The sequence below is a fragment of the Phyllostomus discolor genome, chromosome 3, assembly GCF_004126475.2.
Source record: "Phyllostomus discolor isolate MPI-MPIP mPhyDis1 chromosome 3, mPhyDis1.pri.v3, whole genome shotgun sequence".
Taxonomy (NCBI): Eukaryota; Metazoa; Chordata; class Mammalia; order Chiroptera; family Phyllostomidae; genus Phyllostomus; species Phyllostomus discolor.
Window position 1 is genome coordinate 46,318,447 of NC_040905.2, and position 20,671 is coordinate 46,339,117.

Here is a 20,671-nt window from a genome sequence, read left to right on the forward strand (position 1 = left end):
GTTCACCACTCATCCTCTAGCCTGGCCCACAGCAGGTGCTCAGTGTGTAGTTCTAGAGTGAGTGAAGGGAGAAAACTGATCGTTGGCAAGCAGGTTTGCTGCATAGCCTTGGTGTGGAAATGACAGCTGAACACTCACCTTCAGTGCTCAGGAGAGTGTCAGGAAATGTCTGCTGAAATGAGTTGCTTTTGATCTGAATGATGAAGCCAGAATATTTTGGACTTGAAATTTTCATTTCTTCCTGCAGCCTAAGGAATCCCCTCTTCATTTAGCTGTTATCAACAACCACGTCACTGTAGTAAACAGCTTATTAAGTGCACAGCATGATACTAACATCTTAAATCAGGTAAGTCATGCAAGTCAGCACCTGGAGTATCTATTTACTTATGTTTCAATGTAGTGTGTGTTTAGGGGTAGTTTTGATCAAGTTCAAGGTGCTTTAAAATTTCTTGGGAGGAATGTGCTTCTTCTTCCCCTTTTTCTTCTTCTTCCTCTTCCTCTTCTTCTTCTTCTCCTTCTTCTTCTTCTTCTCCTTCTTCTCCTTCTTCTCCTCCTTCTCCTTCTTCTTCTCCTTCTCCTCCTTCTCTGTCTCCTCCTCCTCCTTCTCCTTCTTCTCCTCCTTCTCCTTCTTCTTTTTTCTTCTTCTTTCTTCTTCTTTTCCTCCTCCTCCTTCTTCTCCTCCTTCTCCTTCTTCTCCTCCTTCTCCTTCTTCTTTCTTCTTCTTCTTCTCTGTAACCTGCAAATAAATACTGTGTCTTTTTCAAATGTACAACTGGGATTCAGCCAGTACATTCCTTTAACAGGCCCAGCACTTCTGATAAGCAATAATTCAGAGGTAAATTGCCAGAGGCTCTTTAAATGAAAAGCCACTCGCCCTGTATGAAATGTTGTAACTAGGGGGGAGCCCTTCACCTCTAGAAGGAAACTTTGTTTCTATGTTATATTAGAGACAGTAAATGTGTCTTCTTTTAGCCCAGAGGTAAAATCTTGGTATAAAAAAATCACCATGAATTCAACCCACTGGAGCAGAATCATACTCCTCATGACCAGAATCTGTCACCGGCTGGAAATGGCAATGGTGGAAGACTAAAAAGGATGGGGAGGGGCACTCTTTGCATTAGTGCCTGCTCCCTGCATTGGGCTGCCCCTTCCAGGAGCTGTAGGGAGGGACTGGGAAGAGAAACTCTCAGAGAAGAGCCTTTCCAGAATCTTGAGGACAGAGACCTCTGGGCTCCTCCTGCTTTTCTCTGCCTCTTCCCAGAGAAGCCTCAGCAGTGCCCTCTGGGTGGGGACCAGGCAGGCCAGGTGGTTGGGCCATCCTAACCTGCTGTGTAGCACTCTACTTCTCCTGTGTCCAACCAGAGCACTGACTCAGATCTTTGCAGTCTTCTCCTGTGAGGTCATTTGTGCCTTGAGCTGAATAGAGGCTTATTTCCCCTTTGGTTCCTTCCTTCCCCAGGACCTTCCTCCTCCCCTCATCGTTTACTATCCCAAAAGTTTGGGGAAAGAAAAACTCCTCATGTTATTAAATATAATCATGTGTTCAAATATGTTAATGCCCCCAGCCTTTCCTAATGGGCAGACTCTTTGCTACATACACAGACAGAACTCAGGTGTGATTTTGGTTTCACCACAATTGGCTAGATCCACTCCACAGAATGGTATGTTAGACTACCATCCAGTTATAGAGCTGGACTTCATCATTTCCTTTTTTTTTTTTTTGGTAGACCAGGAATACATTCAATGTACAAAAATAAGAAAACATAAATAAGCTGACAATTTATAATTTGTTTGTGATCTCCCCAAAAAGAGAACTCTTGTTAACATTTTGGTGCATTTTCCTGCCTTCTAGGCTCACAACACCATTGTCACATGCAATTTCATTGGCATTTGATGTATTACACTTGTGTCTCTATTCCATGTTGGTACAGACCTTCAATACGTTTGTCAGTGTAAGTGTAATAATGTCTTGGATGATGAGCCTCCTGAGAGGCACACTGCCAGCCAAAGGGGGTCTTGAATAAGTGCTTTTCTACTTTAATTATGCTAACATCCCAAGCAAATTGGCCCTGTGCTCTGGCTGGAAGAGTATAGGCTAGATGCTATTGCCCAGCTGTGTGACCTGGGGAATGTTGCTTCCTCTGTTTGGTTTGGGCATTGGGCTGTATCATAACCAATGTTCTTTCTGTCCTAATAGTTGAGAAATGTTTCACATGAGCATTATTCTGGATGAGAGGTTACAATGGATGATTTCTTGAAATTTCATATAATTCGTTGAAACACTCTCATTCTCTTGATAGGAAAATGATTATTCCAAAAAGAAATTAGAAGTCTTATAGTTCTTTATACATTACAATGCAGGAAATTAACAAAATAGAAAAGAATGGAGAAGGCAATAAAAATGACCTCTAATCCCTCTATCCAGATATTATCATTTTTAACATCATTGATGTATTTTCTTTTTTTAAAAGATTTTATTTACTTATTTTTAGAGAGGGGAAGGGAGGGAGAAAAAGAGGGAGAGAAACTTCAATGTGTAGTTGCCTCTTACACACCCCCTACTGGGGATCTGGCCTGCAACCCAGGCATGTGCCCGAGACTGGGAATTGAACTAATGACCCTCTGGTTCACAGGCCAGCACTCAATCCACTGAGCCACACCAGCCAGGGCTATTTTCTTATGTATACTGAGTTTTATATATATATAAATTCAGCCATGTAAATGAAAAATAGAGACAATTATTGAACAAGATACAAGATACAAAAACATTGTACACAGGACAATGATGCCTTAGTCCCCTTCAAAGTAGGCACCTTGGGACCTCACACAGTTCTCCCAATCACCATCAGCTGTCCTGTTGTATTTTCCTGAATCTCATCAACAGTCTGAAATCTCTTCCCTTTCAAAGGTGATTTTAGTTTTGGGAGAAGCTGGAAGTTGCAGAGTGTCAAATCTGGGCTGTAGGGGGATTGAGTCACCTGGGTGATTTGATGTTTTGCAAAAAAGCCTGCATGTGATGTGATGCATGAGTAGGTGTGTTGTCATGATGAAGCTGCCAATCACTAGTTGCCCATAGCTGTGGCCTTCTGAATTATCCAAATAGTTTCTGTGGAGGAATGTTCAAGCTTAATGCAAAAGTTGATGCATATTTGTTGTTCTAATCACAGAGCCATTTTCAATGCAATGGTCACACAGTACACGTGCTCACTCAACAGAGTCTACAGTTCCCACTGACTGGTACACTGAAGTTGTCATTGTTCACACATATACATTCCAGTCCACTCTCCTTGGTTGCCAGGTTACATAGATGTCATACAAACTGTTCTTGTTATATTAACAATGATAATGTGTGTATATATATACACTGCGGGGGGTATTGGCTCTGCCAAATACAGTGTCATTTCCTTGTTTCCTAAGGCTTTTAATGTTAAATAAGTATTTTTTCATTTAAAAAAATAATCTTTGAACACAGCTTTTATTGTGGCAAAGTACACATAACATAAAATTACCTTTTTAACCATTTGTAAATATACAGTTCAGTGGCATTGAGTACATTCACATTATTGTAGAACTATCACCTCTACCCATCTTCACAACTTTTTCATCTTCTCAAACTGAAACTCTATAACTTATTAAATAACAACTGCCCAACTCTCTCCCCTCAGCCCTTTGCAATCACCATTTTACTTTCTGTCTCCATGAACTCGATTATTCTAGGTACTTCATACTGAAATAATTTAAAAAACCCTTTTTAATAGTTGCCTACTGTTCCAATATGTGGACACACCATAGTTCATCTAATGAATCTCCTTGTTAAATGTGTAATGTCCTGTCAGTTTTTCACTGCCATAAATAATACTGCAATGAGTATCCCCTGTACCTACTTAAAAACATGTGATTTTATCTCTTTTTCCTTATGCCTATATAGGACATCTCTATTTCCCCTTTGTCTTTTCACTATGCTTGTGTTTTCCCCCTTTGTAGTGTATGTAGATTACATTTTTGAAATTTCTCATGGCAGAGGCAGCAAACTCCTCTGCATGTAGCAGCTGATCTTGGAAATGTGGAACTGGTGGAAACCCTGCTGAAGGCAGGCTGTGACCTGAAGGTGGTTGATAAGGTAATTTCACGGATTTCACCCTGTTCAGCTAAGGTGGTTGCCAGAATGCCTGTTGGATGTCTGCCTTTAGCAGCTGCATAGCCTGTGAGAAATGAACACAAACTGGAGAAAACTTGTGTCTTCATAGTCAGTAAAACATCCCAATTTTTACTGAGATAGGTCAGTAAGAAATTTAACTGTGAACAATTAAAAATCTATTTTAAAAAGACAAATTATTTATTAATTTTTTGAAAAGATTATAGATTCATATGTTTCAAATTTTTTTTTAAGATTTTGTCTATTTATTTTTAGAGAGGGAAGGGAGGGAGAAAGAGAGAGAGAAACATCAGTGTGCCATTGCTGGGGGCCGTGGCCTGCAACCCAGATATGTGGCCTGACTGGCGATCGAACCTGTGACACTTTGGTTCGCAGCCCGCACTCAATCCACTGAGCTATGCCAGCCAGGCCTGGTTCAAAATTAAAAAAAAAAAAAATACGTATAACTAGTAAAGATTTGACAGTATAAGTCTCCTACTACCCCTGTCCTTGGTTCCCATACCACCTTTGCCATGTAAATCCATTATTGTATGTTTCTCTGTTCTTTCCAGAATTTCTCTCTGCAGAGACAAGCAAACAATAAGAGTATTGTGCTCTTCTCCCATTCCTCTGTCCTCTTTGCACAGGGATGATGTGCCTCTACATATTGTTCTGCATGTAGCTTTTTTGCTTTAACAGTAGAAAGTGGGGATTATCCCATGTTAGTACTTGGACAGTTTTTTCATTCTTTTTTACACAACTGCGTAGTAGACTGTGGTGTGGACACACTATTAATTTAACTAATCCTCAGCTGATAGGCATTTAAATTGTCCCTAAGCTCTTGCTGTTATAAAAAGAGCTGCAATGAATAAGTGTACACATCCATGTCTAAACTTGTTTTTTTATTTTAAAGAGTTTTTAAATTGTAAAATACATATAACATAAAATTTACCATCTTAACTATTTTTAAGTGTGCGGTTTAGTATTGTTAATTACATTCACACTATTCTGCAACCAATCTCTAGAACTTTTCATCTTGCAAAATTGAAATTTTGTAAACAACCACCACCCATTTTCTCCTCCACACCACCCCAGCCCCTGGTAACCGCCATTCACCTTCATCTCTAGGTACCTCCTGTGAGTATAACCATACAGTATTTGCCCTTTTGTGACTGGTTTATTTCACTTAGCTTTACGCCCTCAAGGTTCATTCATGTTGTACATGCGTCAGAGTTTCATTCCTTTTTAAGGCTGAGTGGTATTTAGTGTGTGACTGTACCACATTTTATTTTTACATCCATGAAGGGACATTTGGGTTGCTCTCTCCTCTTGAATGCTACGTAGACTTGTTTGATGAAATAGTGCCGGCTCAGCCATTGGAGGGGAGTAAGACGACCATTGTTAGGTTCCAGCTTCACTGAAAGGTGTAGACGCAGGAGACTGCTGTGTGGCAGCCCTGTTAGGTACTCACACACACGCTGTATTCTTTCAGTCCTCACATCTGTGTGAGGCAGACAAAATAATCCCCGTTTTCAAGACAACATTTGAGAAATTAATGACAGCAGGACGCACACATAGTAAAAGCCTGGCTTCAAACTCAAGGCTACTGGCCAGTTGGCTGTCCAGTGCTTTCCTACAACCGGCAGCAAAGGCTGCTTCCACAACTTGCAGCTTTTCCTGTCCTTGTCTTCCCTCACACTGTTCATCAGCTCAGCACGTCCCTAATTCCTGGGGCAAGCCTGAATCCATCCTGCTCTATTTCAGAATCACCTATTTTATATTTTTAGGATCTGAAGTAGTGGCATGCTATTTTATTTACCTCTGTGTGTCAGTTTTTAAAATTAACTTAAAACATTTTTCTGGTCATAAAAGTAATACAAGCCCTCTGCGGGCAGTCTGGAAAACATAGAAAATCATTAGGAAAACACAATAACCCACAATTCCATCACCTAGGTGGAATCCCACCAGTTAACTTGCAATAGCATTTAGCATTAGTATTAACATTTAGTATTAGTATTTTCCTATGCTTTCTTTTTGTACTTTATTCTACTTTCTCACAAATACATCACAGCCCCAGGGAAGTCTTGTGGGTAGAGAATCTAGATAGCATCGGCAGGGAATTCATGTTGGGTCCCTGGTGCTAGTGGACTAGCTATTCCAGTAGACGCCATTAATGTTACCACTTGATTTTGTTTTCAGAACAAAAGCCCACGGTTTACTGGACCTCACAATTTGACTTTCCCAGATTCCCATTCTCCTCCTCCCTCTTTTTCTCAGGGTCTGGAATATAGCTGACACCAAATACATATTAATTAATGAATAAAAGCTACTTTTTTCTATCTGCTCCTACAATTTTTACCAAAGATAAGTATTTCTAAAACTGAATTAAGATCTGAATGGATAAAAGGAGCCAAGATTTGGTGTAAGTATGATTTTCCTAGAAGCCTGTTCTCTGGGCCTGAGACTTACGTCACAAGGCCCCCCGAGGGCCTTTTACCCTCAATGGCTTCAGTATTTAGATTTCCACTCCAGCACACACTCCCTGAACGGTTTCCTGGGGGCCTGGAAACTCTGGCTCTCAGAATGCTGCTTTCCCAAAATAGACTAATTACAGTGACGCAAATGGCTTTACAAGCCAGAATTTAAACAGTGTACAATTAGAGGTTTACTAAATGCCTGCAAAATGTAGTTCTTCCTAATTTCATTACCATCTCTTTTGATTAAAAGCTGATTACGTTCAGCCATAATTTTCAGGCTCACCTGGGTCTTAGTGCCTGGATTAACAGCCAAATTACTTGGGTTGGTGGAAATTGCAAATAGTCATATATAAGAGAATTACCGGGATGTATTTGTGGATCCCTAAGCATAGAAACATCGGTTCCTAAAGTTGGAACTTCTTTGGGGATTATGTCTGACCACTCATTATAATTTTCATCAGGATTCTTGAACAAATTTTCATGAGTGATTTGCAAAGCAAATGAAAACCACCACCTTTTGCTCAGGGAAAAAAAATGTAGAGATGTCTAGATTGTGTGCTACATAAAATCTAAGGGAAACATATCTAGGGGACACTGTGTGCAAACTTGTATTTCTGTCTTGACAGAGGGTTTTCTTTTGTAATTTGTGTAAGGTACCATATGGGCACCAGGCCACTCATGCCCCAAGTTATGTCTAGAATAGCCCTTATCAATTATTCTGTTTGGTTGAGATTCCAACCCTCACCCTTGGTTAGAGGCAGTATGATATAATAGAAAAAAGTTCTAGTGAGGAGCCCAGCAATCTGAATTCTGTACTATGAATTAGTCATGTTGTCATGTTTGATACTACTTTTAATAAGACCCAGTCCTCTTCTGTCTCACTACTCTGCCTGCCTCTACACATGGCTTCCACTTCCTGGTCTAAGGTGGCTGTATAAGCTCCTGCTGTAGTGACAGCATTCTACTCAGGAAGAAGAGGAATGGAAGGAGAATGACACCTTTCCTCTCTTTAAAGATTCTTCCCAGAAGATGCATGTGCCACTTCCATTTTTATACCATTGGCCAGAACTTAGGTCACATGCCTAAATGCAAGGGAAGCTAGGAAATGTTTAGAATGGCCAAATGCCCAGCTAAAACCCAGAGGTCTCTTCCTATAGAAGAAAGGAAGAAAAGGCTATTGAAGGGTGGGGGCATGGCCACTGGCTAAAGCTTCTGCCACAGGTGGAGTCTGCCTTTGAGGAGAAAAATGTACAATCATGTTGTTTATTTGCTGAGGACATCCCAGTGCAGTGAGCCAGGGAGACCCCTGAGGGTATTAGGTAATATTCAGGTTCTCGTTGATAGAGCACGTGTAAACATTACTCGATGATGGTGGGTCACTAAGCCCAAACTCTTTCCCTTGACCAGTTGCTGCAGCACCAGACACTATCAATATCTACTACTTCTTGGACAATTTGCACATGTCATGCGCTGTCCTAAAGGCATGACATGTGTTATCACATATGCCTCTTCCACTACACCATGGGGTAGTTATTGAGATGGAGAGAAGCTAAGGACTGGCCCAGGTTCACCTTGCAATGAAGCAGTAGGGTCCAGACTTGAACCCAGGCTCTCTTGTTTTTTAGAGCTCTTAACCATTAGGCCACACCACCTGACACTTTCATTTTTAACTTTTAGCACGGGAAGACGGCCTTGGCTGTGGCCTCCAGGGGCAACCACAGCCTCATCGTGGACATGCTCATAAAAGCAGAGAGATACTATGCCTGGAGAGAGGTACGGAAGAACTATTCAATTACAGATGCATCTGCTCTTGTGACATTTCTTTAGCCAAGGTATCACCTTTGTTTTCCTTGGAGGCAGGTAAATAGCAGGTTGAGACAGAAGCAAGAAACATGACACTGAGAATCCCTTACTTTTCCTGTGTCAGACAGAGAGTACTCAAGCTTTTTATTTCAGATGTTTGTCTACATTTTTGAATGACAAAAATGATCCAATAGCAGGTAACATTGAAAGTGTGGTCTCAGTTACCACCTTACCAGTTATATCTGAAAATATATATTCTGTAATAAGGCAATAAGCAGAAAAGGCAATAAGTCTGAAACCATCTGATACTTTGATTTAGAAGCACAGTGAGAACGTCAGGGACCCAACAACCAACTTTCCTCTGACATTCAAGCAAGATCACAGTCAGGAGACCAAGCATATTCGCAGTCTCCTCTGGCACCTGGCTTACCATCAGCTGAAGGCCAGCGAGTGGCAGAAGCTGGCCCGTTCGTGGGACTTCACAGAGGACCAGATCAGAGCCATCGAGGAACAGTGGTCAGGTGAGCATGGCCTAGATGATATGGCAGGAGGCATTCCGTGTCAGGAGCACGGAGGCAGTCCTTCCTGGGGACAGAGCTTCTAAGTAAGTGCCAGGGACACAGACTCTGGGCTCCCTCAGAGGATGCCGAGCCATGGACTCGTTTCAGCCAGGCTAGCTGTCAGGATTAGTGAGGTCATGTCAGCTGGAGTCCTTAGCTTTGCTTCTTAATGATTTGGCCCAAACCTAGAAAATACAGAAAGTTTGTTTGGCATTAACCAACTAATCAAACACAGAAGGAAACACTTTTCTTGGCAAAACTTCCTACTTAACAGCACTTCCTGTTGTGGATACATACCACGATGTGTGAATGTGTCCCCTGCTGGGGCCAGTTTGCATTGCTGACTGCTGGGGATTGTAGGTGCAGAAGCACAGCCCAGGGGTATGTGTGACTTGTACCACAAATTATGGCAAGTTTATGGCTACTTCTAAGGACATGTTTTCATGTGAAAAAAAAAGATGTTGAATCTTGACTATAGTTTCCAAAAAGAATTCTTGTTATTTTTTCTTTGTCATGAATTAGACATCTATAGTGTTCTGTGAAGTATTTAGGAAAGCTGTCTGTGGGGGCACTCTGCCTGCAGGCCCTCCCCCTGCCCCACCCGGCCTCCACGGATGAGAATAAATCTACCAAGACATGATCTGCTTGGGGAGGAAAGGTGGCCCATCTCTCAAAGGAGAAGGGCCCAGAGCCTTTTCCTCAATGGACTTTTATTGGGTTCATTTTGCACAGGAATACAGGTAAATCTCATTAATCATTGTCAGGCAGTAAGGATCAAACAATAGATAGCATGCAAAGAACTCTGAGGGCCTACTCTGAGTCAGGGTCTGCTAGCTAAAGGGCTACAAAACTTTGGGAGACAAACTCATTTCCTGCTCGGACCCTTATCATTTAATCGAGAGCATTCTTATCAAGGCAGGTTTTACAGTTTACCCATTCCTTCTTAGGCCTGATCACCCTGGGAACCCGCCCTTTCCAGCACAGGGCTGCACCACCCTCTGTCATTGTTTCAGGCTTAAGTCAGTCAGGGAAAGTAAGGCAGCCAAGAGATTAGGAGACTTCTTGCAGACAGAATGAGGACTCAGGCTATGTCAAAGCTGAGGGGCAAGGGCCTATCACCCCCTTTTGCTATGGCCCCCCAAGTCCTTCCCTGGGGTCTCCCCATGATTGTGCCTGTTTTAAGTCATTCCCCCCTTGAGGAATCTTACCTGTCATTGGCTAATTGATGAAGTATTGGGGGCCAGGTAGGATGAAGTAAAAGAAGCAGAGGTGGTACTCCTGCCAGGGAGATAAGCTTTGTCTTCTTAGTGGCTTATGTTCTGAAGGTCAGTCACTCAGCCTTAGCCATGTGGGGGTTACAGCTTCTGAAACCAGGCCGGGCGGTTCCCAACAGTTGTCTTCTGGAAATCTCTCTTGACTTAAATAAGTTGGAACTATAGTGTACCCTCAGAGTACTTGCCATGAGGGTAAGGGGAATTTAAAATGTTTCAGTCCAGTCTTACAGAGTGCTTAGAGTGTGTTTAGGCCAGGTGAGGGTACATCTGCTAGGTAAACTGGCGCATGTTTGAGGGAGTTTATACTCTAGTTGGCCTAACAGTAACATTCACGATCTATTTATAGTGTGACCCAGGTAATGGCACCAGGGAGTTTGTGGACTTTTGAGCAAAAGATTGACATGTTATTGATGATATTTGAGAAAAATTAGTTTGACAAGGGTAAGATTAGGAGGATTCACCTCAGAGTGCATTCTTTGTGCACACACTTTGCTCTTCCCAAAACACCTGCCCCTCTAATAATCTGTCCAATGAACTCCCTCCCTGGAGCTCAGGCCCTTCTCTTATGGCATCTGTCTGCTCAGGGGCATACACTTGATAGAGCTAGAAGCTGGTCATGTGTTTGTAACTGTGAACTGCTTGGAGTGCCAGTGGATTCTCATCTCCACACTCCAGCACCCTCTCCCCCACCACTTCTCAGGGTTCAGTATCCAGTGAGTATTTGGCCTAGTATTCAGTGACCTGGATGGTGGGGATTCAGACTTCTATCAGGAACTGGAGCAGTGGGATGGTCTATGCTTGTTGCTTGGAGTGCGGGTGACGGACGGCAGCAGCAACAGCAGCACCCGAGAGCTTATTAGACATGCAGATCCTTACCCCAGACCGACTGAATCAGAATCTGCATTTTAACAAGGTCCCCAGGTGAAACAATGCCCTTTGTGTTCAAAAAGCTCCACTTCTCATCAAGAATGTTCCTGATTGCAGGGCAGGGACCCAGCTGTACAATCTTTGTCCGCTCCTTTGGGCTAGGTCAAGCACAGTAGGTGCATGGGAAGTACTGGGGTCGTCCAAACACTGGTTACCCAGAGGCAGCTCCAGTGAGGCCAACTGGAAGGGCTCTCCTCCACTGGGCCTTGACCCAACATTCATCAGAAGAGGAGTGAATTTGCAACCACAGCCAGAGAGAAAACTCAGAATGGAGATCACAGCAGTAAAAAGAGACATCATCAGCAGGTGGTGTTTGGCCTCTGACCTTTTGTGTTTGGCATAGGGAAGGACAGCTTCCGCGAACATGGCTACAGGGCTCTGCTCATCTGGCTGCATGGGACCCTGATGATGCAGGACACACCAGTCAAGCACCTGTATGAAGAGCTGGTGCGCACAGGTTTCCCAGAACTAGCTGGTGAGTGGCAGTTTTCAATAAACAGACACTCCTGCTCCCTTAAAATGTTAGGGGACCCTTGACAGAAATACAGCTGCCCCAAACAGCAACAGCCTCAGCTGGGTGATCACTGTGGCTCAGTCAGAATATTCAGCTTCTCCTTTGGTGAATGACTCAATTAGTACTTGTCTTGTTTTTTTTTTAGCCCTGTGGTTCTCAGTGTCTACCTCAGTGTCAGCTGGGTATTTGAACAAGTATAGGGGTCTTTTTGTTTATGTGTCTGTGTGGGCAGGAGTGAGAGGGTGGGGAAGGTGACAGGGGGACAGGAACACTGAACCTATGTATCAGGTTGTAGGTTCTCTACAACTAAGAATTGTCTTGCTCCAAATGCTATTTGGTCCCTGTTTGGGAAAGTGCAAGTCAGTGTCCTTAAGAATGGTATGTCTAGGTTGAAAGAAAAGAGCAAACAGGCTGTTGCCTTGCCAGCTGAGGTTACTGCTAAAAAATCACTCTGTCAAAGATTGTATTGTCAGGGAAGATGCTTTGAAAACTTATCAGTAAATTAGGTGTTGTTATAACTTGCATGTAATAATAACCATTCAGCAGCTGCCATTATTTTCATGATGCAGCTTTACCTTAGGCTGAGAATATAAATGCACGAATGGATAAAGCCTACCTTCTATGACATTATCCTCATAGCACTGGGGTTGTTCCCTCGACCTTATATTTATTCATTCCTGGGAAAGCGTCCCCATAAGAATCCCCAGGGGGTGACTAGAGGCAGTTCTCTGAAGTGGTAAAGGGCATGAGCTCTGGACTTGTACCGGCACTCCAGTGCTAATAGGCTATGTGGTCTGGAGAAGTTGTGCCAGCCTGCCAGTGTTCTCATTTATTACCTAGTAAAAGAAGCTGTCTGTGACAAAGGGCTGTTGTGGGGTTAAGTGCATAATAACACCTACATAGTAAGTGCCTAATAAGTGTTAGGCATTAATAATAAATGTTATGCTGTTTTTTTCAGAAAAGATCCGTCAATTCAAAAGCGAAACTGACTCAGAGCCCAAGAAATGTGCAGTTTCATAAGTGCCTAGAGAAATTGCATTTAAATGATTTTCCACTCAGCATACAGTGCTTTTAAATTTAGTTCTTTAATGCCATAAAGCTCCTCTAGCAGTAGAATTGATTTTCCTTTCCACTATGAAGATGGTGGTAGCAGGATCCTTTAACAGATGAAAAAATGGTATTATACTTTCCAACCACTGAGAAGTTGAAATTTTGGGAGGGTTTTGCTTAAGGCCAGTTGTGTAAGATTTTCCCATTTCTTTCATTTAATGCAACATGTTATAGCATAATCTAGGAGGGTTTTGTACATCATGCTTAAAAAATGTGATGGGGGCAGCATCATAGCATACGGGAAAACCTGGGGTTTTAAGATGACACATGGTTTTGCCACTTATTATTTACGAACCTTTGGGCATTCTAATATTCAAATCCCCAAATTTTCAGTTTCCTTCTCTACAAAATGGGAGAAATGCCTACCCTAGCATTTTGCTGAGGATGAAGGGGCAATACCTGTGAAATGTGTCACCTCATGCCCATAGTGTGAAATCATTAACTACTATTTCTTTTGTAAGAGAAACTGGCTTTGGAAATTTGTAGGTGCTGTTGGCTTTAAATACACATATGTGTAATATTTTACTTAAGAAGACCAAAGCATATATACCAATATTTTTTTTCTCTTGGGGATTTAATTATAGGTGATTTTATTTTCCTTGTACTTTTTGGTACTTTCCAATTTTTTTCACAATGAACATGTATTATTTTTATAATCTGAGAAAGTTACTAAATAAATATGAAATCAAGTATCAATTTATGTTAGCATATATGCACCTATTCATTAAAATTTAAGGCCCTTCATTCTCAAATTCTGACTCCAGGTCTGTAAGGCCAGAAATAATATCATGAGCAATTTTGGTCCAGTTATTTTATCGTGAATTATAGTTCCACATTTTTGGCCCATGTAACATTCTGAGTGTTTAAAAAAGGTAACGTGCTCACATGATTCCCCAAAGTTTTTAACAAAGGTATTCAGTGAAAAGTCTTGCCTCCATATGGTCTTCAATCTGCTCAGTTTCTAGTGACTTTGCCAATCCTCCCCCCCCCCCCCCAAATCTGGTAACCTCTTTATATAAAAACAAATATGAAAACATACTCTTATTGTACAAAGTGTTTTAATCATTAAATTTAAGTTAACGTAGGCTAACACTAATTACTTGATGCTTTAGACAATATATAGTTTTCAGAACTCAGGTAAAGTTTAAAAAGATACTTATAATATTCTTAATTAGTGTTCATAAAATGGCCTTCAGTTTGTCCACAGGGTTATGGCTTGCATACTGAAAACCACTCCTAATTGTAATCTAGATTCTTCAAAAAGCAAAGCCTGAAGCCCAAGTTTGTGTGCCACTGCCTTTTTCAGGAGTGCAAATCCAAGGAAACAGGAGAGAAGGAAAAGGGGTGATATGGGGAAGGAGGGAGAGCCAAGACCAGGGTGAATTACTAAATTGGCTGCCACTGGGTATCAAGTACAACTGATTTGCTCTGGAGGGCACTCTCTTCCAAGAGATGAGAGACGGGATGGCTGTGCATCTCAGGGCAGTTCACACAGCGGGGAGAGGAGGAACTGACCTGTTTACCACAACACAGAGCCCACGCATCTCTGATGACTGGACTGAGAGTGGGGGAAGCCCTGGGGAGGAGTATGCCCCTTGCCTAGGCAGCAGAGGAGGTGCTGTTAGTTTGTGCTTATCCGTGAGCTGTTAGCCTCAGGAGTAGCTTGGCCAGAACCCAGGACAAGTGTTGTGTGGGAAGGATCTAACACTCTTTAAGACATGGCCAGGTACTCCTAATAATTCACAAAAGCCTTTGTTTGCCCCTTTAAAAAATGAGACATTTGCCTATCTCACATATTCTCTGATGTCCTGTTGACAATGTAAGGCAGTAAGAAAAAACTGTTCCCTGTAGTACTATTAGAGCATACAGCTAGGTCATATTCAAAATGGAAGAGGCTTTAGATTATTAAATATATCTATTTCTGTTAAAAATATGAAAATTGAGGTCCTAGACAGATCCTCCAGACTCGACTTGTTTTTAGGTAACCCCTAAGTACTTCGGCCCAGGCAGCCAGCAGTCAAACCATTAGAAGCCTGGTCCTGCTATGGCTCAGTTTCGCCCTGGTGGTTTCCTTCTAGTGGCCAACCAGTGAAAAGTCTCTACCAGGCTTGGAAGGTTTGCTGCGTTGCCCAGGGCTACACTACCACAGGATGCTGTGGATGTTCAGAGAACACAATATGAGTTCAAAACTACAGTTTCAAAAGAGGCGAGGAGGAATATCAGAAATAGGTTGACTCTAAAAGGAAATTTTCTTCTGATGTTTCTGTAACCATTTTTGTGCTAGTAAATTTCCCCCTTTTAACATGAAAAATTATTCATAGGTATTGCTATTTCCCCCTACTTTTAATTACTAAAGTACTAGGAAATGAAGATAAATATACTACAGTCACAAAAAAATTTGTGATGAAAATATTACTCTTAGTCTTTATCTTTTTCACTTAAAGATAAAAATACCTTAGTTTCTAATAGTTTTAATAATTTTTAAAGTACACTTTTGAAAAGTTTACTTGGTAACACGGGAAATGATTAATTTTGGAATAGTATATAGAGAATAGAATTTATATACTTTGATGATATAATCAGCCACAGGCTGAATCTATTAAAAAATATAGTCCAATTTCTTTTTAATTTAAAAATGTTTTACTTAATTGCTTAAATTAAAAAATAACATTAAAATAATCCTACATATGTTACAAATGATGGTGTGGCTTGAAAAAGTCTCTTGTGATTTTGAAAAGATGAGCATCATGTATCCACGATGGAAAAATGTAAAACTAACGACTTCCAATCCTTGATAAAACCAGAGGACTTAAAAGATCCTAATATGAGCATATTCATTTTAGTCAACCACTTTGATGGAATGAACGCTTGCGAGAGACTGAGTATGAGTTGATCTGGTTCCGAGAGATCTGGAAGCCAAAGTAGTACTTTCAGGATGAATAGTCCGGGGATATTTTGCTGCAGCAGCTTGAGGAATGGTTTGCTGAAAAGATAAAAACCCGTTTTAATAATCCCATAAAATTATACATATTAAATATCATTTTATCATCTATAATTTAACAATCATTGTATCAGTGGATATAAGCAATGAATTGGATGAAGCAGCCATTAAAACAAACAAGATGTGGTCCTTATCTGTAAGAAACCCACACCAGTTAGACTGACTGCCCAATACCCACAATCTGCACCAGAGTTGTACTCCAGAGGAGCACGAGAAGAGCCATGGGAGCCATCTATTCCTCAAGGAGGCCTCGGGTGGGTGGAATCTTGTCATGTTTATAGAAGCTAAGTATAGAAAGGGACTTTGTGGTGTTTGGAAGAAGGGTCCACCCCAAGCTCTCCTATCCGCTCATTCTATCCAACTTCCTCCTCCTTGTATCCGATTGTAAATATGTGGAGTCCAATCCTGGGGAACATGCAGGAAGCCCTGGAGGAATCCGGTCTGGTCCTTGCTTCAAACCAGTGTAAAGCAGGTCCCTCATATTTCACCTGGTTCACCTGGGAGTTGACTAAACATTTTATGATCACACATGAGGTAGTCTTCCTAGAGGCCTAGGTAATCATTACAAATGGAAGATATTCTTGCCACTAGTAGGAAATTTTAGTTGCTAACCCCCTAATCTAACCCCGCTGAAAGAGGTATTTTTCCTTGAGGAGGACAGGTAAGAGGAACCGTGGAAGTGGATTTGCGTTACCACTGTTATCATGATCTACAAAGTCCAGAATGAAGTAGCCCCAGGGGCAAGCAATCACCCCGCAGGTGGGGCTACAGTGTCAGAGATTTGATTACTGTTTTATTAGTAATAAGTGTTTCTGGTAGTTCTAGATTTTGATTCCTGGGGAAAGGTGAAAAATTTTACAGAGGACTGCCACCGTGTCTGTCACATAATCCAAATTAGGCAACGATCGGAGCTGTGTGTGGCTTTCTGATTCCTGGCCAGTTACTGGAGAAGTGCTGCATGAGCTGAATAAGCAAAGGGCAGTTTGGGAGATAAACATCAGAAATAGGTTATAAGTCTTTAGTTCAGTTCCTTATTTCTCTTCTGTAAATCATGAATTTCTATTATTGATCCAAAAGCAAAAGGTTGTCTAAATTAAAAATAAACACGTGTGTTCTCTGTGAGCCTTCTTTGTCTCAGTGGACATCCTTATATACCTCGTAAGTGCTGATAAAAATAAAATGTGTTCATGTCTTCTCATTTCTGATGATCTCACATATTAAACAATACATAGAGATGTCATCTAAGGACTTTCAGAGTCCATCCAGTTTATGAAGCCTGCGACAGCCCTCCCCCTCCCCGTCCTCTATCTGACGTGGTGCCTCCGTGTCAGTCTTCCACCTCACTGTGGTCGCGCTTTACCTGAGGCTAAATTTAAATCATCAGTCCAGCTTCTCTGGACTTAATCTAGTGACCAGAAGAAAAAGGACTTAAAATCATTCCATATGTCTTTTTTGCTGATACTCTGACATACTGAGCAGGCAGGATGTTGTCTAATATTGAGAACTTATATAGAGGGCTATTCTCTTTTGAAATCAATCCTGTTTCTCTTTAGGGATATAGTCTTATAGCCTTAAAAATTAAGCTTTTTGACCTAATTATTGATTACATACAGTTTATAAGAAATAATACAGAGGTACCCCTGTATCCTTCCCTAGTAATTTTTATTAAATTAAATTTGCTTATAGTTTACAGTTTACAAAGTACCTTTCTACATCTCATTTAATTTTCACATTAACCCTAAATTCTGACAATAAACCCTAGGAGCTAAGTAGTCTCATCACTCCCATTTTACACAAGAGAACATGGAGGCCCCATATTTTACTTGTTTTCCATATGATCAAAAAGGCAATAAGTAGCACAACTGGGGCACTAACTTAGGGGCATTTTTGTTTATTATTGCTTAAATTCCATATACTTTTCTTTATGGCACATGCATTTATAGTAAATTGAATTTTTTTCCTAACTAGAAATATGCTCCTGGCTGGCATAGCTCAGTGGATTGAGCGCGGGCTGGGAACCAAAGTGTCCCAGGTTCGATTCCCAGCCAGGGTACATTCCTGGGTTGCAGGCCATAACCCCCAGCAACTGCACATTGATGTTTCTCTCTCTCTCTCCCTCTCTCTCTCCCCCCCTTCCCTCTCTAAAAATAAATAAATAAAATCTTTAAAAAAAAAGTTAGAAACATTTAGCAATTATAAAATTTAAAAAAAAAGAAATATGCTGACAATTGTATTGAAAAAGGGGAAGATGACTTTTTTTAAAAGGAGCAAAAATTAAAGTAGGGAAATGTTTCTTGTAATCAAAAACCTGCTACATGAACAGCTAGTTAATGAGTTGACTGTTTTTCCTTATTTTTTTAAATTAATGAGTAATTATATATTTTACCCTTCTGACCATTGACATACTAGATTACTTTTTGTATTTGATCATTTTTACACTATTGAGAAGAAACAATGTTTTTGAAATTAATTTCTTAAAAGAAAAAAGGCAGATTCAGAGCAGGTGTGATCATTCTAAGTATAGAAAGACGTGTAACAGTAGAAGGCAGACTAAGAACTGGTCATCATGAATGTTGATCTCCTCAGCATGTCATTTAAGTGTTTAATTGTGTATAAATCTCAGGAAAATGATTTTGACAAAAGGTTATTAAATGCGGACTCACCACCGTGACTGGATGATGTTTTTCCACAACAACTGAGCTCATGGGAGGAGAAACTCCCATTATAGCTAAACTGCTGCTAATTCTGTGTTTTGAAGCGAAGTCACATCTCCCCGTGATGCGGGCCGTAATTGTCCTTCCAGCTTTCTGCTGTGCAGATGTCACAACTCTGGGTACGTGCTAAAGAAGCAAAGAAATACCCAGTTGGTAGAAAATCCACAGCCAAATTTACAGTACTATTGGTTCTATAACTTATGAAGAAAATACATAGGCACTTAAAATAATTGTATATTCAACCAACTTTAACATGGAAAATATAAAAATTTAAAACAATGAGACAAAAATCAAAACATAAAACTGAGCACTGCAAAACTTTAACTTTGGTATGCCAACTATTTTATAGGACTTCATAAAGTTTTTAGAGGAATTTTATTTAGAAGTAATTATAGATTTATAGGAAGTTGCCAAGAAGGTGTAGAGAGATCCTGAGTATTCTTCACCCTGATAATTGTGATATTAAAACCAGGAAGCTAACGTTGGCATAATGCATGGGCACAGATCTGTATCACTTTATTACATGTGTGGATTCCTGTAACTGTCACAGCAATCAAGAACCATCACACAGAACTATCCCATCACCACAAAGACCTCCCTCACGCACCCTTCAGTCGTCTCCATCTCCCTTCCCCCACCACCTCTAGCCCTGGGCAACCACTCATCTGTTTTATGAACTCTTCTGATCCTTATGCATGATTAATACCATCATTAAGCAAATGCTTTGTGTTCTGCCCTTTTTCTTAGCTTTTTTAGCGTACTTTTCCATGAATAGAGAACTGCTATAATTTTTGAGAGATTTTAAAGCCAACAAACTGCAGTTTATCTAATTATCTCAGTTCTCTATTATACATAGCAAAGTTTTGTAAAAAAAAAAGAATTCCAATTTTCTTATGAGATTTCCTGTGGAATATACTGCAAAACAGTGCAATAATCTGATCAAAAGGTCACACATGGTAGCTTTTACAGCTTTTGTTGCTTCCTGCTAGACAGCGCTTCGTGAAAAACATTTACATCAGGAGCAATACATATGTGTACTCACTTTTTCCCTCTGTCAGCTAATTACATTAGCTGGGCCAAAAGCAAAAGGAATAAGAAAAGAAAGGGAACTGCAGTATTTTATATTCTACTTCTGTTATTAATCGTGTCCACAGCCACGTTACTCTCTCTAAGCCTCAGGCTCGTCATTTACAAAATGGGAGAGCAGCAGCAATGGCCTGATGATACCCTTTCATATTCATTCAGATGAAGAGAAAGTTAGAAGATAAACTATTAAATAGCTTAAAAATCTAACAAAAATCCCTCAGTTATGTATCTCAAATGCAGTTAGAAAAAGCAAAGCACCATCTATTGTTCAAACTCATGAACTGCAATTTATTTGCTTGTATAACTGCCTAATGTTTTTTTTTTTGAAAAATGTTTCCCACCATGAAATTCTGAAATTTAACTATTGAGAATGTATGCAGAAAGGAAAGGCTTTTGCAAGTGAGGAGATTACTTCACTAGAATGATTATCCTCCTTTCTCCAGTTACTTGTTTCCCAAATCACACTCTTCCCTTTAGCTGGTGGATGTACTGAGGAAGACTGGAAAAAGTTTTGAGCGTCCGCAGGAAGCCTCTGTGAGTAAAATGGAGAGAACAATAACTAGGTCTGGATCATGAATCTCTCTTCTTTTCCTGTTCCTAACAATGATGATTTCACACTAGGTAAGTTATCCAGCTAATATATAGGGTGGGGGAAAGGAGGTGTACAGTTGTGAGTACACAAACAGAGCTTATTCTTGTATTATTATTTATTGCATTAAATTGAACAACTGTAAATCCTACTTTTGTTATTTTGGTTCTTTTTAAAAACAAGAAGACATATTGAGGTGAATCTGAGTATTATAATTATACAAGGAAGGACAAACCTAGCCTTACACTTTGATTTGTGGTTCTCTTCTCTCCCCAGCCCTACAGGCTGTACATCTGTGAATGAAACTGAATGTGTATTTGTTTCTGCAGGAGTAGAACATAGTTGGAGGGGTGGGGTTGAAGAAGGGCTGTTTTTCAAGTTTCAAAGACTTCAAAATTAACTCAGGTGATCAATCGTGTTTAAAAGTTAGTAACAAGCCCTGGCTGGCGTAGCTCAGTGGATTGAGCGTGGGCTGGGAACC

General features: G+C 40.6%; 2 protein-coding genes across 8 annotated transcripts in view; one reads left to right on the forward strand and one right to left on the reverse strand.

The window, feature by feature from the left end:
* ANKDD1B (ankyrin repeat and death domain containing 1B) overlaps positions 1–13,659 on the forward strand; it is a 54,799-nt gene extending 41,140 nt beyond the window's left edge. For both annotated transcript variants that reach the window (XM_028506633.2, XM_036020438.1), the window contains 6 exons: positions 248–346; positions 4,022–4,120; positions 8,290–8,385; positions 8,735–8,936; positions 11,520–11,651; positions 12,649–13,659. In XM_028506633.2, the coding sequence (XP_028362434.1) occupies positions 248–346; positions 4,022–4,120; positions 8,290–8,385; positions 8,735–8,936; positions 11,520–11,651; positions 12,649–12,710 (690 nt within the window). In that variant the 3' untranslated portion in view covers positions 12,711–13,659. The remainder of the gene's footprint in view (positions 1–247; positions 347–4,021; positions 4,121–8,289; positions 8,386–8,734; positions 8,937–11,519; positions 11,652–12,648) is intronic.
* A 182-nt stretch (positions 13,660–13,841) lies between these two features.
* The window catches only part of POC5 (POC5 centriolar protein), a 39,761-nt gene continuing 32,931 nt past the window's right edge, over positions 13,842–20,671 (reverse strand). For 5 of the 6 annotated variants that reach the window (XM_036020435.1, XM_036020436.1, XM_036020432.1 and 2 more), the window contains 2 exons: positions 18,465–18,641; positions 13,842–15,783 (listed from right to left, as the gene is read on the reverse strand). In XM_036020435.1, the coding sequence (XP_035876328.1) occupies positions 15,640–15,783; positions 18,465–18,641 (321 nt within the window). In that variant the 3' untranslated portion in view covers positions 13,842–15,639. The other variant, XM_036020437.1, reaches the window with a different exon arrangement.